We start from the raw sequence: 27452 nt of genomic DNA, 5'->3' as shown, positions 1-27452 counted from the left end.
TTATGCATTTTTATAACTTTTGAAAAAGAGTTGCAAAGTGCAACTTTTTAAAACCGATACCATTATGCAAGATTTCCAATTTATTAGCCGCTACAGGTAGATAAATAGAAGAATAACAAAGTACAGTAAACGGTAAAACTATTTGGCAACAAACCAGTTTGTTTATGATTATGACAATAAAGGCTGTTTTTGTACAGGTAAAATGGAAACGAATGACACCAGAATCCTCAAACATTCAAGTTACAAATGGCAGTGCTGGTTCTTACCTTAAAAATAAGGTGGATACAAAAAATACTTCTTAAAGTCGCCATGAATTGTCCAAATTGACCATTCTTATTTTTTGGAATATTGCTGTATATATTATAAATGATTAACCCATGCACAACATTATTATTTTTTTAATTCATGTGCCATCTTTAATCAAAATAACTTTCCTTCCTTCTTGCAGCAAAATCTCTTCTAATCTCTGATAACGTGTTTTTTTACTGGCCTGAGGGTGGGACAACCTGTCACTCACAAGATATCGACCAATAGCAAACCACAACCATCCAATCAATTCCTGATGGAAATAATCAAGTCCCGCCCTACATTTTTTCTTGTTCGAGAAGCTGTTAAAGTTGGATAAACTCCTGCAACTTCCGTTTCATGCTGACTTTAAGACTTTCATACAGTTCATAACAGAAAGTTACACGTTTCATATTATTAAACATTTTTTAAATTTGCAGTGAACTATACTTTGTCACAGTTATTCCTTTGACAGATATATTAGGTACACATCCTGTAGCAGCATATTCTTTCGCAGTTATTTTTTCCCAGCTTTTTCTGAAGTGATTTTTATTGGATATGAAGTCAGTTCCCTTCACACAGGAGAGCACAGTCAGAGGACGTGTTCCTGCATTTAAAAGCAGCTAAATAAAGCGCAATAAAATGGAATTGAACGAGGGGTTCTCAAGACACGTTTTTAAAGATAGACTTGTCTTAAAAATGTCACGCTCATCTAGTCGTGCTTTGTTTTCCAATACACATACAGTATAAGAAAACCAGTTGTGTGGAAAACTACTGGAAGGTTGTTTGGTTTTGGTCTGCAAAAATTGCTTTTGATGCAACTTATTTCAATAAAAAGCAAAAGCAAACGTGTTGAAAATTACAGGAAGGACATGTAGTGCCAATCTGCCCGAGATAGTTTTGTAATGTTGTTGACCGTGGAGGGATGTAGGGTTGAGATGTGTTTGCTTAGATGTAATGCTACGTAACTATTCTTACCTTGTTGATTTTGTTGGTCTTGGGGAGGGTCTGGCTAATGTGGAGGTCTGAGTACCTGAGGGGGTTGTTTATGTCACATGGTACCGACTCGGTCCTGACGAGCTGACGAGCTAAGAGAGAGAGAGAGAGCGAGAGAGAAACAGCATAGTATCCACGGTAACAAGAGGCAGTTGTCACGGTAACAGAAAAACTCTGAAAAGTCTTGTCACATTTTAATGGAAGAGCCACTAAACCATGTATTATGTACAGTATATATCAGAAATATCACAGCAACGACCAGGGAATATAGCAGAGAAAAGTAGAAAGTATTTTAAAATTGGGTAAACATATTTGCTATGCTATATATATTCATATTTTCATATACTGTAATATATTGATATACAATACCTCTCGAAAGAATGGGGTCAGTAGGATTTTTTTCTTTAAAGAAATAAGTACTTTTCTTTAGCGAGAACACATCAAATTGATCAAAAATGACAGTAAAGGCATTTATAATGTTACAAAAGATTTCTATATCAAATAAATTCTGTTCTTTTGATCAGGAAGAATCCTGAACAAATTTATCAAGGTTTCCACAAAAATATACTGTTTTTAACATTGATAATAGTAAAAAAAAAAAAAAAATCTTGAGCATTAAATCATCATATTAGAATGATTTCTGAAGGATCATGTGACACTGAAGAGTAATGATGCTGAAAATTCAGCTTTGACATCACAGGAATATAGGGTTATAATAGAAAATTGTAATAATCTTTTACATTATTACTGTATTTTTGATCAGATAAATGCAGCCTTGATGAGCAGAAGAGACCTCTTTCAAAAACATAAAAAAATCTTACAGACGACAAACTTTTGATCTGTAGTATATATATTCATATGACGCTTGAAACATTGCCAAAACAAACCTGTAGGTATGAAAAAGGAAATAATGTGCTTAAGGGGCACAAACCTGCTCCCTCACCTTGAGATGTTCCTTGATCTGCAACATCACAAATGAGGGAAAGATGAGGTGGTGAAAACAGCACACAGTTGGAGAAAAAAAAAGAAAGAGAAAAATGGTAAGAAGGTTGCAGACTGAAGGTTAAACATAATGCTTCACAGAGAACAAGACAAATTAGTACATTAATGCAAAGCAGATGTGAAGCCACTAACTATGACAGTCTTTTAAAAAAAAACATTCTTCATTGTTCCCAGAATTATTCCCTTTAAATACATTCTCTTGTTTGGGAACCAATTTTCAAAATGCAATGTTTTTCTTTATATGCAGATAAAGCCTGTAATTAAATATGTTCAATTGAATATAAAGGAATTATGAGGTTGAAAACATGCTGTGTATAGGAACATTGCAGTTTCTGAAATCATATTTGAACCATAATTAATGGCCTGCCTTGTGTGATACAATGGATTTTAGCATTCATTCATGGAGTTAACAAAAAAGAAGAAGAAGAAAACATAAAAGTTTAAATACCTCTGAATGATTCCCTACCTCCTCTGTGGTATATGAGTAAATGACAGGGCGGTGCTTCTTTGGTGCATTTGTTGTGGCACTTCAATCTGACAAAAGAAAGCATGACAGAAATGTTTATTAGTTTGCTCTTGTACAAGCAAATCAATGAATATTCAAAACAAACACTTAATATGCAGCCATCATTTGGAGGGTGTCAAAAGCCAGCAAGTATCTTAGTAACAAGATGCCATAGTCAAGGGTGGTAGAGTGGAAACTATTAGGAAAGTAATTTATTCAAATAATCTTTTAATGATAATGATAATTATGCTCAATTTGAATGTTATACTGACACTACTGCAGGCACAAAGTGTCTCGCCCAGAATTCTAAAGAGGCTTTGATGAAAACCAGAACATCAAATCACATCTTTACAAAGCTGAAATGGTAGGAATTTTCCTTTTCAGAGATTTGTATATTCATAAGAGATGGTTTAAGAAATGATAATAAATAGTGGAGTATATATTTAACATTTGACAGTTATGGCCTACACATGATGTGCAGAGATTCAGCATGTAATTTTTGCATCGGAAGCGGCACCGGACAGAATTGCAAAAATGACTTGATTTTTTTATTATCTTTTGATCTTCAAGAAAACGTAAGTAGTGTCTGCCCATGCAAAACTCATCACAACCATTGCTTGAATTTTAGCACTTTGCTAATGTTTTTTTTGTTTTTTTTGTATCTGGGTGGTTGCTTACTGGTCCGAGTTCTGATCGACAGATATGGTTTCAATATCAGTCAATGGGATTTTTATTGGCCCATTTTATCATTCAGAGGATTTCCACTTTGTGAAATTTCAGCTGATAATAAAACAGGTGAAAAATTTCACATACTTACATTGAAGGGGAGGCCCAAGCCATATCTAATACTAATTAGCTAATGATCGTTTCCTAACACAGGTTTATAATATGCTGAGCCATTTATGCTATAAGCTGTTTGGTGCCACTAAGGGGTTAGGAAACATGAAATGGTTGTTAAATTATATATTTTCTAGAACAGGCTAATAAATGTCTAGAATTATTTTCAGACACCTTTGGAACAATTAACAAACAAATAATAAAACGGTGCGCTGTGCTCTGTCAAATCATCATATACATAAACATATGAAAACCCATTTCTACCACATAAGAAAAAAATGACATGAAAAGTCATTAAATGTTGAAATTATGACATAAAAAATTGGTATTATGAGATAAAAGTAAATTAAAAAATAATTTAAATTGATTGATAAATCAATTATGAAATAAAAAGCCATAACTTTTTGTTCATAATAACTTATCTCATCATTTAAATTTCTTTAAATTTTAATTTTATCTAAATGTTGACCTTTTATGTCAAACTTTCTACTTTTTATCACATAATTATGACTTAGTATCTTATCGTTTTGTTAAATGTCTCCTTTTTATCACATAATTATGACTTAGTATCTCATAATTTCCAATTTTTATGTCATGCTTATGATTAACAAAAGCATGATTTATTCATTTTTTTGTGGCATTTAAGCACTTACTTGCAGTTTTTGCATTTCAAGCCGAATAGCATTCCTTTCCCGCACACGATACACGTCTGCGACATCCAATACTTCGTGGAAAACCTGCAGAAGCACAAACGAGTGACGCAATTCATTAATGACCCTTTTTTAGAATCTAATTTCATCCATTTTTAAAATGCATGAGACCACATGGGTTTGTTTTGCTTCGCTGTCAAACTATTGACAGATGGTTCTGACCTTTTGACAACCACTCCTAAACTCTTCAGATGAAAGAGCGAATGTGTCACTGCAGCGATCACGTTTGCCAAGTAACCTTTTCATCGAGAGACAGATATGTGCAGCATATGCCCAAAGATAGACACTTCGGCAGTAATTCTCAGTTCAGGGTAATTTAATAGTAACCGAGTATCTCTCAATATCTCCTTTGCGCTCAACTGAGCATCCGCACTTGACAAATATACGTGAGGACAAAGGCCATATGGATGCATTGGCGATTGTTCAGCAGAATTGTATAGCAAGCGCTCTATTTTTTCTTTTTGTTTACATGTAGCCACATTTGCTGTTCTCCACAATGAAAGGGCCATTCAAATCTCCTGCAATGGAGTTCCTCTGAAGGGTCACTGTGCATTTGCCAATCTATTTCTCTGATATGAACAGAAGCTGACAGTTAATAGAATATGACTAATGGGTTCTGACAGTGTCAAAGTGTCTTCATTAGATTGAAGCCGTGCTGTCTCATAAAAGAGGAGGCTGGCTTTAGTACGCAGCTCACATCACCGTGGCCATCTCAGTTTAAAGTTGACATGAGCGTTTCAATTTTTTGGATCTGTTTATCTTGCTTGCGTTTTGAAACTGTGGCAGTTGTCCATCTATGTTGACATTCATTTCCACACCTGCATTCCATTCTGAAGGGCTCATCCCTATACCCTAATCCCTTCGAAGGGTTTACCCCAGAGTGAGGCCTTCGAAGGGGTGAAGGGTGTAGTGGACCAAAAAACGTATGTGTCATCTTGCCAAGCCAACTAAGGAGGCACCGTCGCACAAATATGTATACTGCTTGCCTGGGCAAAGAATCATGGGAGTGGAGAGTCCATCAGTTATACCCTTTGATTTTGGCCCTGTCCCAAATGGCATACCCAACACTTGAGGTCTTTCTACGAGTTTGCACTTCCGTGACGTGACAGCGCTTTGACTGTTGGGTAGAAGTCTCCTGTGGAGCTCACTTATGTGAGGGCTCGACAAAAGTTCGCATCGAAGGCGCATATCGGCTGCAAAGGGGACACTTGCGAACACCTTCTGAATACTAAAATGACAAATGGGACACTCTTGTGGAAGTCTTGTGGACTTGCAATGGTTGATCGTGAAGTCCATGAGACCATAGGGTGTCACATTTGTCTGGGTATATGAAGTGTGCCATTTGGAACAGGGCCTCTGAAGGGACCAGTTTTGAGCACACATGACTTCAATATGGCGGCCATGATTGTTCTCACTCCAAAGTGCCCTTTGATGGCGGATTTATCCCATTTGGAATGCAGCCTTAATCTAAAGTATGAGGAAAAGGAGACGTGAAAAACAAGGCATTTTTTAGCATTGGTGAACTTTGCATGTCTTTTGATATGGCCCTATCATACAGCTGGCGCAATGCGGCAAGTGTTTTTTGCTAGTTTCAGCCCGACGCAGTTATCATTTTCACGTCCTGAGGGACGTTGTTTAAATAGCAAATGCATTTGCGCCCATGGGCTGCCTGGTCTGAAAACGAGGTGTGCAAATTCCACCATGTAAATAGCAAATCCACCATGGCGTGAGCGCAACTGGCTTTTAAAGGGAATGGGAGATGAGACTCTGATTGGTTTATTACACATTACGGCCAAAACACACCCATTACTCATTAAGAGAACAGGGACAACCCTTTTAGACCATTTTTCTCGTTGTTAAACTAGCAAAAGTAGATTCGAACATGCCCTAAGTGCACTTGCGCCGTGCGATTTAGACCATGCGCTTAGATCGTTAAAATAGGGCCCTATAACTTGCATCACAAAATCTTCAGTGTTTTGTTGTATAAGCACAAACGCAGGCTCTTTGTTTGACTTGGGATCAGTGGTACTTGGGGAAATCGAGTCGTCAGATGTGAGCAGGCATGACTGGAGCTGCACAACCACATGAGTTAATTGGCTTGACATATTGTAACTACTACCACACACTCATGCATGCACAAAACTCACCTGTGTTTTATAGAGTTGCCAAGGTCTCTACGAGGTATCTGAGGGGACCAGCGGGGAACAGAGAGAGTATCTAGATTAGATAAACACAAGAAAATAGAATTAAAACTTGTAAATACAGATTACAGGGTATTAAAAAAATCAAGACAGTTATAAACCTAAAAATCTCTTTCATAAAGCACATAAAAGAGGTTTTATAATTCCAGTTCCCAAACCTGACTGGATGAGCGACAAAATTGTTGTAAAACAAAGCAATAAGTTACAAGAAGCCATACAGTGACTTTTACCATGGTTAAGAGGTTTTCAAAACTAACAAAATCGTAGCAAAAACAATATGATAATAGACACAAATGTTCAATAATGAATACATTTATTATCAATCATGACCTATTACTTGGATTAAAAAAGGTTATTTATGATTAACAAGAATTTTGACGCATTAATGTGGAATTAAATTGATTTGTGGTTAGATGTTTACACATATCAGAGATTGTACAAGTAATGTATAATATATGTGTATACACAGTACCAGTCAAAAGTTTGGAAACATTACTATTTTTAATGTTTTTGAAAGAAGTCTCTTAAGCTCATCAAAAGCCTGCATTTATTTGATCAAAAATACAGAAAAAAAATATAATATTGTGAAATATTATTGCAATTTAAAATAATGGATTTCTATTTGAATATACTTTAAAATATAATTTATTTCGGTGATGCAAAGCTGAATTTTCAGCATCACTGCTCCAGTCTTCAGTGTCACATGATATTTCCAAAATCATTCTAATATGCTTAAGAGACTTACTGACCTAAACTTTTGAACATTATAGTGACTTCATTATGAATTGTTAGCAAGCGCAGAGGCAAAACCAAACCAAATTTTTCACGGAAGTTCAAAAAACCTGGGATCGTTATTTAACATATAAATCCTAAATGCTAAAACAAAAGATAAATCTGATAGAATTTGAAGATTTGAAATTTGATGTCTTCTGTCATCGCTCAAATGGAAGAGATCTGATAAAAACCTAAATGGAGACTTGTGAAACAATAATTGCATTTGCTTCCCACAGCACTGCTAGTTCAAAAGACCATTCATCAGATTGTCTACGCTCAATTATACTCCATTTGTTTATGATTAACAGGGAGATACGAGGAAAAGTACGCACACACACACACAAACAGGATAATCTGCTCTGCCTTATCCTAAAAGCATAAAATACTGTCTGAAAAAATATGAGGAGTCTTGCGTTCATAACCAGATTTCTGCATTTGATTGCATCCACTTATATATTCACTTGAGATTCCTGATGACTGCCTCTGTCAATGTGCATTCCATGAGGCTTATATCAAATACGGATGCGAGTGTATCTCTATTGTGACCTCTGCATTCTGCTTGGCTGCGTCTTACAGGAGGATCAAGGATGTACACAGTGTTCCAAATTAGATCAGAGCTTTGATATGATCTCTGTTCTGGAGTGCTGGGCCTCTGTTGAAACACAACTGATCTAGAGAGGGAAAACAGTATAACTACTGTATACGAGTGTTTCTCCAACTAAGGGCACTTTAATGCCCCATGGGTTGATTTTTATCAAAACTAATTTCAACTTTTTGTTATATGAAGCTAACAATAAACTTTTTACCTTTTACTTTTTCTTGTTTTACTCTTGCCCCAGTCCCAAACTTTCAATCTTTAAGTATTAAAATCCATTATAAAATATCGCATTCTACAAGCTCTCATATATATATATATATATATATACACATGTTATATATGTTTTTGCTCAAATCCCATTTAAAACCTAATCTAGTACTCTAGATTACTCATTTTAGGTAATGTTTTCTGACTACTTTTTAGATTAATTTTGAACTCATTTATCACATTGATTTGAATAGGATATTCTTGTACCATATTGATATAAAAATACAAAGAGAAAGAATATATATTCCATTCTTTGTTATCAAAAACATAAAAGTGCATTAAATATTACATAACCATTGTGCATGGTTAAATGACTCACTGAGTGATAATCAAAATTATAATTAATGTGTTTGTCAGGAGATGATTAGATATGCAATGTTGCAATGTTAAGAAAACTTCTTAAAAGTGAAATGATTTCTGTAAATCCAGTGATCAAATGCTGTGTGGCTGTGTGGTTAGTCACATGACTACTGGCTGGTCAGTGTGTGCGATTCCACAAATCTGGAAGACCTTCTGAACGTATATAAGCAGTAGACTTTATAGAAAGGAAAATTTAAAAAATAGCAAAGTAGTATAATCAATGATTTACGAATAATGAATAATTTACTGCCATTGTGAGAATAACATGTAATCATGTAATCAATAGAAAAGTAACTGTAATCTGATTATGAGGATTTTAAAATGTAATATAATCTAATTACAAGTACTTAATTTTTGGAATCTGATTACGTAATCCAGATTGCAAGTAATCAGTTACTACCCAGCACTGTATATATACACACAGCACTGTATATATACACAGCCATGTGAAAAAGAAAGGACACCCTTTAGAATTTTATGGTTTTACGTATCAGAACATAATAAGGTCTTAAAATTAGGTAAATACAACCTCAGACGAACAAAGCCAAATTGGAAAAGCCATGGGTGACAAACTAAGTACACCCTATGATACAAATGCTTGTAGAACCACTTTTAGCAGCAATAAGTTGAAGGAATCGTTTTCTGTATGACATTTTCAGTCACTCACATCGTTCTGGAGGAATTTTGGCCCGATCTTCATTATAACGTGATTCAGTTCATTGAGGTTTGTGGGCATTTGATATTTGCACAGCTCTCTTAAGGTCCCGCCGCAACATTTCAGTCAGGTTATCTGGACTTTGACTGGGCCAGTCAAAAAAAGTCAATTGCTACACCTTGATTCTTGTCTTTTTCAGCCATTCTGTTGTATATTTGCTGGTGTGCTTGGGATCATTGTCCTGTTGCATGACCCAATATCAGCTATCAGACAGTTGGCTTCACATTTTACTCTAGAATACTTTGGTATACAGAGGAGTTCATGGTCGACTCAAAGACTGCAAGGTGCCCAGGTCCTGTAGCTGTAAAACAAGCCAAAAATCATCAACCCTCCAACAGCGTGATGGACAGCTGGTATGAGCTGATATGCTGTGTTTAGTTTTCACCTAACTTTGCACTGTGCATTACGGCCAAACATCTCAACTTTGGTCTCGTCTGTCCAAAGGACATTGTTCCAGAAGTCTTGTGGTTTGTTCAGATGCAACAAACCATACTTGTCCCATTTTTAAAATTTTACTGCCCTGAACTTTAACATTTAACATGTTAACTGAGGCCTGTAGAGTCTGAGGTTTAGTTCTTGGATGTTGTGCGATTTTTTGCATGGTCTGACCTTGGGGTGAATTTGCTTGGACGCCCACTCCTGGGAAGATTGGCAACTGTCTTGAATGTTTTCCACTTGTAAATAATCTTCCTGTAGAATAATGGACTTCAAATTGTTTGGAAATAGCCTTGTAACCCTTCCTAGATGGGCAGCAACAATTGCTTCTCTAAGATCATTGCTAATGTCTTTCCTCCTTGGCATTGTGTTAACACACACCTGAATGCTCCAGACCAGTGAACTGCAAAAACGTCTGCTTTTATAGAGGTGATTGCACTTGCTGATGATCAGGTAAATCAAAGACATTTGATTAGCAGCATCTGATTGCTACTTACCCTCTTTATTCCTATGGAACCATCCTGTACTTAGTTTGCCACCCATGGCTTCTGCATTTTGGCAGAGTTTTGTTAAATAAATAATGACAGAAATATGTCATGTGTGTCAATTATTTTACAGTTAGATTATTTACATGTGGAAAGCAGTCATATGAGGTTATATTTATTTACCTAATTGTAAGACCTGCCTGTAAGACTTGTAATACGTGTGTGTGTATGTATATGTAATATATATATATATATATATATATATATATATATATATATATATATATATACATATATATATACAGGTGATAAATACACTATGGTTAAAAATAATACAAGTTATTTTAAAATAGTTTAAAGTGTGTAAATACTAATAGGTAAAAAACAAATGACCAATAGTATAAACTGCATTATACTGCAGTGATAATGTTAGACAAAACCCTTCCTTGCCTGTTTCTACGGTAACCACTCAAAGTTTTAAAGAAGATGATGCAAATTATAACAAACTCCAGAAATTTTACAAAACTAATCTTACATTTACTATAATAATAAAATACATTGGTAAAGATTAAACTGAAACAAAAGCCAATTGAAAAATTATGCAACATCTGACAACAGACTTTCAAACAGTAGTTTGAGAGCATCCATCAAAAAAAGTACTGTGGCGGCACCAAGGCATACAGATGCTATCAAATAATACCATTGTACTTTGATATGATACAGAATGATCACCATATTAATATACCAAGGCATGTACATGCTACTTGAAATCCTTTCATCCTATGAAGAAGCGGAGAGAAAGAGAGCAGTCTTTCATTACAGACCAGAGTTAAAATTTTACCTAACAAACTCACTGTCTCACAGCAGGTAAATGTTTTATCCGCAGGCATAGAAACAGACCTACTTGTGAATACAAACCAGCATCACAACAGAGCAGGCAAATTTGTGTTTAATTGGTGCAAATATTGCTAAAAATAAGAAAACTACTAGAGGCAGGCATCTAATTTGCAGAAAAACATTATACGTTTCTCTCTTTTGCTTTTTGAACCAACAGCCAGTCATTAAAAACCAACATGTTGACTCAATCGCTCAATTAGCTATCAAATTTAGACATGACATCACAAGCAGGAGTTTGTTCGAGCCAGATGAAGCAACAGTTGGCCAATTTTCACGATCAGCCAATCACATGCCAATGTTAGTGATATACATATCACAGGCATCTTACAAACAGACAGACTAAACAAAATGATTTGTAAAACAATGACTAACATAGTGATCCACCACTATTCCAGACCACAATAAAGCACCATATTGGATTTAAAGTTTAAGATTTCAACTGAGGCTATTTTCAATAGGGAAATATGAGTGAGTGACACGAAGTACATTTAACACCAGCTATTGACCTGCTCTTAAACAATTCTATGGATTTGACTGACAGCCAGATAAATGGCGTTATAAAGGTGCTGCACTGCTTCTTTGTGTCATGGGGATAAATTGTTGCAGTGAAGAAATTACAGTCAAGAGTTGGCTTTTGCATTAGTTAAAAAAAAAATTCTATATAGCTAGAAAATAAATTGACACACTATTCAAAATGTATGGAAGAGTAAAAAAAAAAGTCCTCAAACTTTTTAGAAAGTAATAAAAGTAAATGGAGAACAATGGAGACTTAGGCTTGTAAGTTGTTTTGTCACAATTCTGTTTAAGTTGTTTTTGATCAAATATCAATTAAAAACTTGTATATTTTGTGAGTAATATTTTGTACTTTTAATGTGTTTTGTTTTCTTTCTTTTTTATCGCCTCTATGCATTTTTTCCACGCCTGTCAGTTCCCTTTCATGGGAACTCGAACTGCGTCGAGACGCTGTGGGAACGCTCCTGCGTGATTGCGTCGTGAAGCACGTGTATAATCAGTCCAATGGAGAGATGAGATGTCATAGGCGGATAACGTCATCGACCAGGAAACTATAAAGCACGCCTGAAAACAGACCGCAGATCTGTGCCTTCAGCAAGCGCTCTCTGTATACTGTTCCTGTCTATTTATTGTTGTCTGTCATTGCAAGCACAATATTTCACAGAAAGATATATATATATATATATATATATATATATATATATATAAATAAATGGCGAGCAAGCAAGATTTTAAGCGGTGTGTTGTTCCCTGCCCTCGTTTCATCACGGGTGGGGACACAAACCAGCTCTGTGTTGCTTGTTTGGGAGTGGAGCATGCCCAGTCAGTTCTTGAGGGGGCTGACTGTGAGCATTGCAAAAAGCTGTCCATGAGGACGTTCCGCTCCCGCCGGGCATTCTTTGAGGAGGACGGTTCGGTGCGCGCTCCCCTTGGGACTTGCAAATTGATCTGACAGCGGGGTTAGAGATGGGCCCAGCCCTATCTCAGCCTTCACCTGCCAGATCCAGTGCCTTATCTCAGGGAGAAGCACGAGCAGCGGTTTCTTCTCCCCGGGATGAGGCACCAGTCCTGCGAATATCCAGTTCTGAGGAATTGGATGTCGTCAGCATTGATGCAGGGGATTATGAGAATTCGCCATCTCATACCCCTGCTGATGAGGAGCTTGTGAAGGTTGTGAAGATTTACCATCTAGGTCACAGCCTCCTCGTCGGGGCTTGCCGTTTTTTCCCAACCTCCATACTGAGGTGGCGAGGTTGTGGAAGAAGCGGGTCAGGCTGCGGTATGCTTGTATACAATGTCAATCTTGCAAACATACAAGGCTGATCTGCTTAGGGACATGGATGATTGTGATGAAGTCAGCACTGACGCAATTCAAGAACAGTCAGTTCAGTTGTTCCCTGCCGGTTCGCCGCTTCAGGGCACCGAAGTGACTGTTCGACCAAATCCAGAGGCCAGTCTCGAGAGACTGGTTCGCTTAGCAGAATTTCTGGAAGCGTGGAAGCTACTGCCAAATATATCTCATTGGGTTCTGCATACAATAGAAAAGGGTTACAGAATTCAGTTCGATTCTCGTCCGCCCAGATTTCTAGGGGTCCTCCCTACGGTGGTGGACCCCGAGAGCAGGCTCTAGTTATGGAGCAGGAAGTACAGACTCTTCTACGAAAGGGGGCTATAGAAAGGGTTCCTCCTCCCAGCAGGGAGTCAGGGTTTTACAACCGGTACTTCATTGTTCCAAAAAAGGATGGGAGGTTGCGTCTTATTCTAGATCTGCGCCAACTAAACCGCAGGGTTCAGAAAATCAAGTTCAAGATGCTTACACTCAAACAGATCGTGTCACAGATTCAGTCCGAGGACTGGTTTGTCACGATAGATTTGAAGGACGCTTACTTCCATATATCCATCCATCCTCATCACAGGAAGTTCCTGAGGTTCGCTTTCGGGGGCGAAGCATACCAATATTGGGTTCTTCCGTTCGGCCTAGGTTTATCACCCAGCACTTTCACAAAATGCATGGATGCAGCTCTGGCTACCTTGAGACTCCAGGGCATCCGCGTGTTGAATTACATCGATGATTGGTTGATTTTAGCTCAGTCCGAGCAGATTGCGGTTCGGCATCGAGATGTCATTCTGTCCCATATAAAGATGCTGGGGTTAAGGCTCAATGCCAAGAAGAGTGTGCTCCTCCCGTCTCAGAAGACCACTTTTCTAGGTATGGTATGGGATTCGACAACGATGCGGGCACAGTTGTCACCTGCACGTATTACTTCAATTCTCTCGGCCATAAATGGGGTAAAACTAGGCCAGTCACTCACTGTGAAACACTTTCAGAGACTGTTGGGTCTCATGGCAGCTGCGTCCAACGTAATAACTTTTTGCCTCCTGTACATAAGACCCCTGCAGTGGTGGCTCAGGACCAAGGGGTTTTCTCCGAGGGGAAATCCGTTTCACATGATCAAGGTCACGCGGCGATGCCTATGTGCCTTAGTCATGTGGAACAAACCTTGGTTCCTCGCCCAAGGCCCAGTGCTGGGGGCTTCTTGTCGACGCGTAACGCTATCGATGGATGCTTCCCTCACAGATTGGGGGCGATCATGAGTGGTCGCTCGGCGAAAAGTCTATGGCAGGACCATCTACTTTCTTGGCACATAAATCGGCTAGAAATGATGGCGGTGTTTCGAGCTCTCAAGCACTTCCTGCCAGACATGAGAGGTCACCATGTGCTTGTCCACACGGACAACACATCGGTGGTCTCTTATATCAACCATCAGGGGGGTCACGTCACCTATGCAAACTGGCTCATCAGATCCTCCTATGGGCCCAAGGGAAATTACTGTCTCTCAGGGCAGTATATATTCCGGAGCATCTAAATCAGGGAGCGAATATCCTGTCAAGGCAGGGGCTGAGGCCCAGGGAATGGAGAATGCACCCCGAGATGGTGAAGCTCCTTTGGGAGAATTTCGGTCAAGCTCAAGTCGACCTTTTCGCATCGTCAGATACAACGCATTGTCCCATGTGGTTCTCTCTCACACACATTGGGGAGAAATCCTCTCATTACTCATTTTCTTCATGGCACCCTGAGGCTGAGGCCTGCACTAGAGCACCGGCTTGGGATTTGGCAGTTGTACTGGAAGGCCTGGCTTTGGCTCCCTTCAAGCCCATTGAAGAGGTTTCAGAAAAGTTCCTTACACTAAAAACTTTATTTCTCATTGCTATTTCTTCTATCAAGAGAACTGGAGATTTGCAAGCCTTGTCGGTTGCTCCTTCATGCCTAGAATTTGAACCTGTTGTGGTGAAAGCCTTTCTTCACCCTAGGCCGGGTATATATTCCTAAGGTCCCTACTAATGTTACGGGCCCAATTGTGCTGCAGGCCTTCTGTCCTCCACCTTTTAATACACCAGATCAGGAATAACTTAATCTGCTGTGCCCTGTGCGGCCTTTGGATGCTTACGTACACAGAGCTGCCCTGTGGTGTAAATCGGATCGACTATTCGTCTGTTTCGGGGTCACCCAGAAAAGGTTACCCTGCATCCAAGCAGAGGATGAGCAAGTGGGTAGTCGAAGCTATCTCACTTGCTTATGAAGCGGCTGGTCAGCCTTCGCCTTTGGCTGTACGGGCCCATTCTACCAGGAGAATGGCTGCCTGAAAGGCTTTATAATCGGGGGTTTCCCTCCATGACATCTGTGATGCAGCAGGCTGGTCCTCACCGCATACATTTGTTAGATTTTATGACTTGGATCTAGGCTCCACTTCGGGGTCTAGGGTGCTTGCTTCTTAGTGTGCGCAATGAATTCACACAGAACAGGCATTTGCTATTATGGTGTCGTGGGTATAGTGTTCCCACAGCATCTCGACGCACCTCGAGTTACCTTGAAAGGGAACGTCTCAGGTTACGTATGCAACTCTGGTTCCTTGAAGAGGGAACAAGGCGCTTCGTCGCCCTGCCATACTCCCTGCATGCCTGTGACTGACTTGCTTCAGCCTATCAGAAGCTAGCGCCGTCTGTTTTCAGGTGTGCTTCATAGTTTCCTGGTCAATGACGTCAACCGCCTATGATGTCTCGTCTCTCCACTGGACTGATTATACACGTGCTTCATGATGCAATCATGCAGAGGCGTTCCCACCAGGGTGGGAATTATACCGCGGCCACGCGGCCATGGCCGCCGTTGCCCTATACTTTGGCCTTCATGCCCCGTGAAAAAATCATGTAACGTCAGCACCAACAGAAGAACGACACTCTGTTGTCGAAACTGGTGCATAGATATATACACTAGATTTCGCCTTGGCTACGGCATTCGTTCATGAACTGCCGTAGCCAAGGCGAAATCTATATGTCTATCTATGCACCAGTCTGCGCACACGTCACACAGCAGGAAGCGCGGGCGCCCTCAGATCACTTGGACGTCGCTGTTACAAGAGGTAAAAACGATATAAATACTGTTCGTTTTCTCACACAAACCGCTCGTTTCGTGTCTTAGGCCATCAATGTGTACTTACGACGGGGAATTGTTTAATTTGGACGATGGTGGGGAATTGTTTTAATTTGGACTCTGTGGTTGGCTGCTCTTTGAGACCGTGACCATAGACCTGCATTATATGACTGACAGACAAGAACGGTTTGACCTAAAAATATCAAAATCTATTTGCTAGTAGATAAGTGCCCTTTTCAGAAAAGGGCCCTATGCAAGGTTCCAGAGGTAACGGCGTCGGCGCACTGAAGCGTTTTTTTTTTTTTTTAATAGTTCAAAGTTACTATAAGATTTAATGTTATTACCTTGACAAACTATAACTTACATCATTAAAAAGATATAAGACTCACGTTTCAGTATTTGAACACTATTGTATTCTGAGAAATTTATATTGACAGTTATGTCTTAATTTGTGTCAGGAGTTATGAAATGCAAAAATGAGTCGATACCTTTAATATGAATTATGAGCGTCAGACGCTCCCATTCATAAAAAACTCCTGTGCTGTCGTCATGAAAGCGATTCACAAAACAACGTCCCTCACGGCTTTTAGCTCAAAAGTGTGCAGATTTGGAGAAATATTGATATATTCTCAGTTTACATCAGATTTCTATTGACAGGAATAATATTTTATTGAATTTATAGCCAAATGCGTCGATGTAATCATTATAAGCGCTGTATACTGATGTGCTGTGTTTTCAATTCATACCAGCAGCCTGAGGGCGCTCTACTGAACATTATAGTCCATATTTGAAACACATGAAGAAGAGCGTTCGACAATGCAGGAAATTATTAATTTATTGGCATTTGTGTTGTTTCTGAATGCTTTTATTGGCATTTGTGTTGTTTCTGAATGCTTTTATTGGCATTTGTGTTGTTTCTGAATGCTTTTATTGGCATTTGTGTTGTTTCTGAATGCTTTTATTAGCATTTATGTTGTTTCTATTGTTGTGTGAGGGTGTATACCTTCTGGATGTAATGGCGCTCTCTCTCTCTCATTAATTTTTTTTTTTTTTTTATTAAAAAAGTCATAATCCATGTCTTATTCCAAATTAGGATGTTATGGTATCAATCTGAATGGGAAAACCATCGAATTGTACGATGGCCTTTGTGCCCTGTCATATGGCCTTGGTGCCCCTAAAAAAAAAAAAAAGGTGGAGGCCAAATGGCCTTGCCCCTAAAATTACATAATTCCCACCCTGGTTCCCACAGCGTCTCGAAGCAGCGTCTCGTTCCCTCTTCAGGGAACCAGGGTTACATACGTAACCTAAAACGTTTTATCTGTCTCTTAAAGGGATAGTTCACCCAAAAATGAAAATTAGCCCATGATTTACTCACCCTCAAGACATCCTAGGTGTATTATGACATTCTTCTTTCAGATGAATACAATCAGAGTTTTATAAAAATATGAATATTTTTCTTACACAAACGCATCGCTTCACTTCAGAAGGTCTTTACTAACCCCCCAGAGCTGTGTGGAGTTCGTTTATGATAGATACCTGTAGATGCCCTTTTATGGACTTCAAAACAGAAACAGCAATTCACTGCCATTATAAAACTTGGAAAAGCCAGGAATTTTTTTTATATAACTCTGATTGTATTCGTCTGAAAGAAGAATGTCTTATACACCTAGGATGACTTGAGGGTGAGTAAATCATAGGCTAATTTTCATTTTTGGGTGAACTATCCCTTTAAAAGTGGCCTTCTCTCTTGTGAAGTTATATTATTATATACGGCCAAAAAAGTCGCTGTCTGGATTTAAATAGGCAAATGCTTCAAACATTATTGCAGTGATTATTATGTTTCTACCATGCTACAAGTTTGGCAACAGTTCTTCTAACCCTAATTGATGGAGTGTGTAGCTTTTTACTTTAGAGTGCTTGACTCTTGCATTGAATGAATGAGGCATTTATATAGCGCTTTCATATGTACTACCAAAACGCTTTACAATCATATCAGGGAATCTCTCCTCAACCACCACCAGTGTGCAGCCTTCACTTGGATGATGCGACGGCAGCCACACACCAGCTATAGGTGGAGCGGAGAGAGAGTGATAGAGCCAATTCAATGGAAAGGGATTATTAGGAGGCCATGATTGGCAAGGGCCAATGGATGGAAATTGGACAGGACACTGGAGTCGCACCCCTACTCTTTACAAGAAGTGCCATGGAATTTTAAATGACCACAGAGATTCAGGACCTCGGTTTAAACATCTCATTCAAAAGGACAATCTAACACATTGTCAATACAAGATCCAGACCAAAAATGTTTGCACCTCTTGATGGAAATAAATGTTGTGATGTTATTTCAATCAAGAGGTGTATCAATTTTTGGTCAAGATCTTGTATTGACAAGACACTCTGTAAAGTCTACTCCAGCACATCCCAAAGACTTTCAATGAATGTAAGATCTGGACTCAACGATTCTTCATGCTCCCTCCCAACCATTCTTTCACAATTTGAGCCTGACGAATCTTTACATTGTCATCCTGGAATATGGCCATGATGTGTCTTCCTGCATGGTTGTTTAAGAAATGAAAAGCTACACACTCCATCAATTAGTGTTAGAAGAACTGTTGCCAAACATATAATATGCTAGAAACAAAATAATCATTGCAATAATGATCCAATCATTGACTCTTAAGCATTTGCCAATTTAAATCCAAACAGCGACTTTTTCTTCAGTTGTGAGGTTAAAAGTTAACAGTTAAACTGCACGTAATCATTTCAAAGTATTGCACACACTACTTGTATCCTGTGTGCATGTCAAGAAGCTTGAAACCGTGAAGCCCAGGCCTCCGGCACACTGTTGCTTGCTGTGTACAATAATACTGTCACCACATGCAGAAAAAGCAGACGCATTACCAGGGCTGACGACACTCGTGAGGCCTGGTTACTGCCACCGCGTCCGGCCTGGAGCCCCATCGGGACGTCCAGAATGCAAGTAATGCCATTACAGAGGCTGCCACAAACCCAATGAGATTATAAACCTGCAACTGGTTTATCGGAAATTCAACTATAACGTTCTTTCATCTTGTTTCACAACAAGCCCTTGCGTCCCAAACTCTGGAGGAATTTGGTTGTTTGGGTAAAAAATTGTCTTAACAGCAAGGTTGTTATTAGTTACTTTTGCATTACTTTTTCTCACCGGGGCTGGGCTTGTTTGTTTTTTAATAACAAAATAACACATTTCTATTTTTGGCAATGTAAAAGCCCTTTTACACCAAAAATGAAATTACTCAGGACAGAAATAAATTTAAAACAATGAAACTTAAATGTGATGTTTCAAGATCAACATCAAGGACATTGGTTAATGAAGTGAGATTAAATGCATAAATTAGGTGTCATTCAACATTTTAATTATTCCAAGTTTGCTTAATAGTTTGCATTTCACTGTTTTTATTCATTTTGAGGAATACTGAATCTGTATTTGTGAGTAAATTTATGAGTAAATACCTGCTCACATTTAGTCTAGAACTACAATGACGATCATGTTTACACAGCGCACGAAACGCCTCTGTAAATTTAAAAGTAATGCGTTACTTTACTTGAAAAAAGTAATCTGATTATGTAACTCACGTTTCTTGTAATGCGTTACTCCCAACACTGGTTATTATCGTCAACTACTATTATCAAAAACTACTACTACTACTACTACTACTAAAAACTACTACTATCAACTATTAATACCTCTAAGTTCATTGAAATATAACAAAATATAAATATTATATGAAAAAACGTATTTCTGTTAGTTGCCAAGGCAACATTTCAAATTTTCGTTTAGTTTAGGTCGAAGCACTAAAATTACTAACTAGAAATAAAATAAAAATAAACTGAAATAAAAATAAACTGAAATAAAAATAAATCAGTTACCTCTCTGGATGTATGTACAATGTACAAAGCATTCAACAGAATGCCAAAACTTGGAGGGGGTCTTTCATTCATAATTCTGGAAACAAGCAGTCAAAACTTTTCCCTCCATCTGTACGATAATCTCATTCCAATCTCAGTCTTTTGCGTCACTCTTGTGTAATTTCCAGTCTTCTCACATGCACACTGCTTCCGTTCGGCCCATTATTCCTCTAATAGCCCACGCTAAGAGGCCCCCGGTGTAGATATTGGGCTTGGACAATATGCGCTTACACGCTGCCAGGTGTCGTGGGACACATGTAGGTTTGGGACGCTGCCCTTTAATAGGTGATGAGAAGGGAAGTCACATTGTGAAAGGAAACGACAAAGAAAGTTGTAATTGCCCGACATGCGTCATCAGACATCTGTCTACACTAACTGTGATCTAATGGTGTTGACCAACCTAGAAGAGTTTCAATGTCTTTAAACACGCAGATGTCAATGTCTTCAGAACACAAATTAATCTAAGAGATTTCTGCCCCTTCATTGAAAGTTTATTCACCCAAAGCTCTGATGCTTTAAGGAGATTGGTAAAGAAATCCAAAAGAATTGAGCAGTTTAATCCAAGTCTTCTGAAGAGACACGATCCCTTTATATGATGAACAGATTTAATTTAGGCTTTTATTCACATTAAACATTGATCAGCAAACATACATAGTGCACTCAAATCTGGCAAATGGAAGTGCAAGCATGTTTTCAATGGAGGGACAAATTGATGTTTCAAAGATGAAAGAAAGTCTGGAACGACATGAGAGAAATTGATGACAGAATTTTTAATTTTTGGGTGAACTATGCCTTTAAGTAATTAGTAAATACTATGCATTTCTTAAGTATATTTGAAAAGACAGTTCTCAACATGAATCATACTTTATAACCCATTTTAATTCTAGTAGGCGATATGATTCAGGATATTCAATGAGCAAAAACATTCTTCTTTTTTTTAATCAGAATGGTTTTTGTTCAAACTTTTAATAAAACTCAAAAATCAAAAAGGTTTAAGTGAGCATTCCATACCAGAATAGAGGTAGGTGCAGAAAAGGACATTAAGCAGAGGAAGTTATTCAAATTTAATGAAAGATTATGAAGTCAAACTTTTTTCTTTGGAATAATGTGCACAATAAGACCAGGAACATGCATGAAGAAAATAAAGCAAAGGTGAATTCAGATTACCCGTTGACTTAAACTAATAATCTGTAAGGCATTATATAATGAATAAATAAATATATATTATATATATTATTCATTCATTTCAATCAGTAGTGTATCTTTGGGTAAAGCATCCTTAATGCTTCTGTGTTTACTTGATATGATGATGACGGCAGATTGCTTTGGTGCTCAATCTGGATATTTGCATGTGTTTATTTACAAGCAAAGGATCACTTGCACCATGCAAGGTTCTTCAGAAGTTAACTTATCATCAACTGTGTTTAAGGTATAGGCCAAAATAATGTGTTGTCCTACACAGAGGTGAATGGATGTGTTTACTCACTTGCTGAGGGGGTGTCGGAGTGAACCGGTGGTGTCGAAGGGACATAATTAGGGAAAAAAAAGGAGCGAAGTGAGTGGTCGGAGTGGAGAGGAGAGCGCTGGGTCGGCAAGTTTTCACAGCTCCCAGCAACACTGCTGTGGATCTTCAGGTTCAACGGCTTGTTCTTTTTTTTTGTTCTACAAAGAGAGTTAGAGAAAACAAAACAAATGAGCCCAAAATAAGACAAGATCACAATGTTTACAATGTTTTATCTGGTTTCCAAACACACACTTGCACATCAAGCTCCATGACAGATTTAGCTTCAAAAACTCAACTTAAGTAAACCCACATCGCATACACAAACTCATGTAAGGATGCACAAAAAAAGAGAGAAAGAACTATTTAAAATTACGGCTTGAGTGGCTTGATATGGGTTGGTTGAGCGTTGTATCTAGACACAGATTAGTTAGTTAAGAGAATGATTAGAGAAATTACTCGCTAGGCCCTTCAGTAATGACAACTGATCCTAATCAACAAGGTTTTATGTTGTACTTCTTTTCACAAAGTACCATTGGTAATTTGAATTTATTTTGGATTTGTGAAAAACTAGATTAGACATTGTGTAAGAGCAAATTAAAACAAAAAACATTTTAAACACACAGTCAGTGAGCTTGCGTTGAACTGCAGGGCTCAGTCGTGTCGACTTGCATTGACCGCTTCAGTGATTAAAATGCAATCAAAATATCTCACAAAACAAGCATTGGAATTATAATGTAAATTATATTAATTTAAGCATTTAAAGGTAAATTGAATGATTTTCGTCATAATCCTGCAGCCCTATACTCATGTAGGCTCCAACAAGACATTTCATGCTACAGTTTTTGAAGCTGTACTTCTCACAATCTAACACTGTTAAACAAAGTTGTTGGTGGCATCTGTGAGAAACCGTTTGTTTGCAAAAGAATAAAAAGACCACAGGTTATCATCAGGGCTCAGTCAGAAATAAAAAAAACACATTATACCCAGGGCTTAATTTGTGCCAGAAAAAGCTGGATCCGGCGCTTCTGATATACGATCCAGCACCTCATTTGGCGGATTGCCCATCTCTCATACACCACTGAAATATATTTATGTTATGACTTGTTATTGTTATGACTTTTTGTTATGACATATGTTCAGGAAAATGATGTATAATAACGTTGTTGTTAATAACTTGCTATGTTAAATGTATAAATTAATTATTAAGAAGTGGAAGAAATGCAGCTACAAAGTGGTCCATGCCATGTTTTGGCGAGGATTTGCTGGATTTGACCGCTATATTTGCATTTCCAATGCATGACAAGCGATATATATAAAGAGAATATATATAAACTTCAAACACTTCTTGTAAGCGGTTTTCTGAAACTAATGGGTGGGTGCATGTTTGCAAGGGCAGATGTCTTACTGTTCAGAGAACATCATCATGTCACCTTTCTCTTAAATTCATTAAGTCTATCATTTTAATAATCAACATAATAATCTAATAACGGTATAGACTTCGAAAAGATATTTCGAAGAATGTCTATAACCAAACAGTTGATGGCCACATTGACTTCCACAGTATTATTTTTCCCCCATACTGTGGAAGTAAATGGTTTGGTTACCCATATTCTTCAAAATATCTTCTTTTGTGTTCAGCAGAAGATAGAAACTCATACAGGTTTGGTACAACTTAAGGGTGAGTAAATGATGACAAATTTTCTTTTTCAGATGAACTATCCCTTTAACACATAACACATCAAATTAAAAAAACGTATCTGTCCTGCTGTAACTAAAGATACAACATTATGAATATATCATATTGATATAATAAATGAACAGCATGCTATAATTCAGGGCCAGATTGAACTCCTTCACAAGCCAAATTTGTGTTTGACAACCCAATATTAAAGTCTAACTAGACTGCAAAACATTTGTTTAGCATATTAGAAAGAGCTTGAGTTGACATCAAAAGAAAAGTGTGAGCATCAAACCATCCCTGATTGGTTCTTTTCATTGGTCAGACTCAGATCACTCTCTGAACCCACTTCTAAATGTAATCAATGAACACATTGCATTTGATTTTACCCTGTTTTAATGTGTTGTCCTTTTGGTAAAAGCATTGAAGTTTATAAAGCTTTGAACTAGGAGGGAGATGCAGACATGTAAACTAATAGCAAATTAAAATGGGAACTCTTCCAAAATAAAGCAAATCATAAACATGAAGATTCTTTTTAGTAAAAAGAATGATTATAATCCAAAAAAGGGAACTAAAGTTCACCAATGGTTGGATGTTTTGGTGCATTGTGAGCGTGTTTGCGTGTCTACCACCGATGACAACGATGTGCAGGACTCTGAGAGGCGAGCACAATGCATTAGTGTGTGGATATGACAAATCCTGACAGTGTGTGTGAGAGAAGCTTTCTTATTGTGCAGGGATAAGCAGAACGGTGAGGTGTGTGAACGCAAAAGCAAAGAAAAAAGGGAGACAGAGAACAGCACAAAAACAAACAAATAGACTGGCAGCAAACTACTGATGACAGATTTCCATTCTTTCTTTTATACGTTTAGCTTTTTTCCTTTTTTTGCCATCTTGCTTTTTTTTTTTATTGTCTTGCGGTTTAAGACTAGGGGCCCTATCTTGCACCCAGCGCAATTGACTTTGTACACGGACGCATGTTTCATTCCTATTTTGCACCCGCGCAAAGCGCGCTTTTCCCTCCACAGAAGCACGTCGCTAAACTAGGGAATGAACTTGCGCTCCCTGGGCGGTTCAGCGCAAAAAAGGAGGCGTGTTCCGGCGCAAACGTTCCCTGGTGCTATTTTACTGTTCCATAAAACAATTGCGCCACTGGCCAGAAAAAACCTAGTCTAAAGTCAGTGGCGCGTTGCGCGTTGTTCATTATGCTATTTTAAGGGCGCATGCTTGACCATAATGTATAGAGTGCACAACGCTCATACACTGTGATTCTCTAATCTACACAGAAGCAGCAGTTTTCATTTTTGCAAATCATATTATTACAAATGATAGATAGATAGATAGATAGATAGATAGATAGATAGATAGATAGACAATTTATTATAAATATAATAATTTATTATAAAAGCATACATCTAGCTTACACATTTACCCACATTATTATATGCCTGTTTAACCGAAGCTAATTTGGGTGTTTCTCCATCCCCAATGTCACTTCTCTCTCTTTTACGGCCGTGACGAGAGCGTTGGTCTCCTCGGCTGTGAACCGCTCCTGGCGCGCGCCTGGCAAATCCGCCGTTATAATAGCAATACGCCAAGGAAAAAGTGCGTCTGCTCTTAAAGGGAATGTGAGATGATGCTCTGATTGGTTTATTTCACGTTACGCCCAAACCACACCTATGAATAATGAAGCTACTTCAGACCAACCCCTTTTAGATTTGCGCCCGGCGCAAGAGTCATTTATCCCGCCGGGAAAATAGCAACAGCGCCGAGACCCGCCCACAAAGTTACTTGCGCTTTGCGCTTTGACACTTGCGTTTCAGATCGTTAAAATAGGGCCCTAGGTGTAAAGTGCCAAATAGTCTGACATTTGATCAAAATATTACACCATGTGAGGTCTGACATGGATGTTAAAACAAAACAAAAATCGATACGGCAGTCGACTGATTGATAAAAATTGTCATAAAAAAAATGTGACATTTGAGAAAGGCCCCCAAAATGAAGATAATTCAAACATAACCAAATCATTGAATAGACTTTAAAAATAGGTGTCTATTCAATAAAGTCAATAAAATTAATATATTAATATATAATTTCCATTTCACTTGACCTACAGGCCACAGGAATAAAGAGAATGTTCTAATTAAAATAATTTCATTAATCTCATGATACATTTTTGCATGTGAATTGTCAATTTGGGTGAACTATCCCTTTCGATGTAAAACATAAAATTAAATTAAATTAAATAATAAATCACTTACCTACAGACCAGAGGAATAAACGGTACATTTTGGAGAAAAATCAAATGTTGTCATGATGCATTTTTGAATGAGAATTGTCAATTGTGGGGGAACTATCCTTTTAAATGTAACATAAAAAAAAGAAAAAAAGAAAAGAATTTAAAATGTATCATTTCTATTACATTTTAGAAATATAAAATAAATAAATTATTTTAAAATATAAAAAGAATGTATATTAATAGCATATATTATATTAGTGTATAGTTTTACATTTAAAGAACATTTATTCCCAAAGAGGGAAAATAATGCAACTCCAATGCTTTACTGACTCTGTCAATGAAAGCAGCCCCGGTGAGCGTGTTGTTTTTGTAGAGCTGTCAACGTTTTTTGGAAATGATCTGTTTGTTTTGTGTGTGTGTGGCAATGCTGTCACTGATGACAATGATATGAAAGTGTCCAAGCGCGCAAGGCATTAGTGTGTGGACATTACACATACTGACAGCAGATGTTCTTGAGGGTGTGTGTGAGTGAGTGAGTGAGTGAGTGAGTGAGTGAGTGAGTGAGTGAGTGAGTGAGTGAGTGAGTGTGTGATGCAGTACTGAAGGTTTTGGAACATGACGCAAGCAGGAAACGTGACGGAGAGACCTTGACATGCTGTTACTCCTAACCTCAGAAACTATATTTTAAAGAGAAAATAATCAAGCAGCTAGTAACTTGAGGCCATTTCTACAAAACGAAAACCAATTAGCTTCTCTACAACAGTTATTTTTAGAAATCATGCACATGTGATACTAACAGTGCTCATATCAGGTAAGGAGACAGTGAACACAACTTTCACAATATGAATGAAAGTTTAGTACTTAAAATTTGGGGTTTGTTCAAATCACTAACCCTAAGTATGAGCAATAATAATAGTAATGCCTGCCTTCAAAAGCACCATATAATTAAAATAACTGGTACTTTAGCAGAGTACTTTAACAGTTATATACTGTATATTTATGTATGGGCCTCATCTATCCATCTTTCCATCAATCTAACCAGCCATCCATCTTATTTTAAAACTTTCAAACAAGACTTTGTCAAGCCAACATTCATATATTGACAAACTTTCCTATTCCACACTGAAAAAAATCATTTTTCGAGCACTGCAAAAAATGCTTTTCTTAGTATTTTTGTCTTGTTTCCGGTCCAAATATCTACACATTCTTAAATCAAGATGCATTCACTAGATAAGTAAAATGACATTAGATATTAAGTCTTGGTTTCCGGTAAAAAAAAAGTCTATGCATCTGCCAATGGGGAAAGAAAAATAATCTTGTTTCCGTTTGAATTTTTGCAGTAAAGTTGTAAATAACATTTTACAGAAAAATACAATTTCAGTTTTTCTACTTGAAAAATGTCATGTTTAATCCAAAGTGTTACTTACTGTTTCTTTGCAATTGTTTGTTTTCAGTATAGTTAAAAATTAGTTATATGAATTTGTTTTAATTTTACATCCTTTCAAATTTGAATTGCAATTATGTATTCTATTTGCTACCTCAAATAAATGTACTAATTGGATTGGAATTCAAAAGGCATTCTCAATTAAATTCTGAATAGCGCACAACTCTGCCCTGTGACACAAAATCTGCCCATAAACATCACATTATTGAAGCAAACTGCAGCTGGCCACTTTATATCGGTCAAATGGCATCTTCCTGCCTAGGTGGGCGGTTCTTCTCTCTGGACTATGCAGTAATGAGTAGTGAACTCAATGCCGCTAGACTGGTTATGTGAGACTGGAGCGTAATGCCTACCGTGGACTCTCCCCTCAGTAAGAGCAGTGCTAATAGGGAGGAACAGGGATAGTTAAGCTTCATTACACCTCAGCTACGCTCATTATTTGTAACTCTGCTCTGCAGAACAGTGGGAAAATGTGCCATATAAAGGTGAAGGAGAGGAGCAGGAGGGCAATATAATTTATCTACTTAAGGTTTTATATTCAAGAAAAGAGCAAGAGACTCACAACATAGACTGTAAATGAGAACAAACAAAGTTTGTAATTACGTTCGTCTGCAACTGTTGTGCAAGATT

General features: G+C 37.8%; 1 protein-coding gene across 6 annotated transcripts in view; it reads right to left on the bottom strand.

Moving 5' to 3' along the window:
* ksr2 (kinase suppressor of ras 2) overlaps positions 1 to 27452 on the bottom strand; it is a 110753-nt gene that overhangs the window by 37080 nt on the left and 46221 nt on the right. For 2 of the 6 annotated variants that reach the window (XM_084413830.1, XM_084413829.1), the window contains exons 6-12: positions 21444 to 21619; positions 6483 to 6552; positions 4279 to 4362; positions 2732 to 2817; positions 2225 to 2242; positions 1651 to 1683; positions 1264 to 1373 (exon numbers count right to left, since the gene is read on the bottom strand). In XM_084413830.1, coding sequence (XP_084269956.1) covers positions 1264 to 1373; positions 1651 to 1683; positions 2225 to 2242; positions 2732 to 2817; positions 4279 to 4362; positions 6483 to 6552; positions 21444 to 21619 — 577 coding nt within the window. Of the gene's footprint in view, positions 1 to 1263; positions 1425 to 1650; positions 1684 to 2224; positions 2243 to 2731; positions 2818 to 4278; positions 4363 to 6482; positions 6553 to 21443; positions 21620 to 27452 lie in introns of all 6 variants that reach the window. The other 4 variants (XM_084413831.1, XM_084413832.1, XM_084413833.1 and 1 more) reach the window with 4 other exon arrangements.

This window comes from Rutilus rutilus, assembly GCF_951802725.1.
Source record: "Rutilus rutilus genome assembly, chromosome: 7".
NCBI lineage: Eukaryota > Metazoa > Chordata > Actinopteri > Cypriniformes > Leuciscidae > Rutilus > Rutilus rutilus.
The sequence above is the reverse complement of the archived record's forward strand: the minus strand, read 5'-3'. Positions and strand labels throughout refer to the sequence as shown.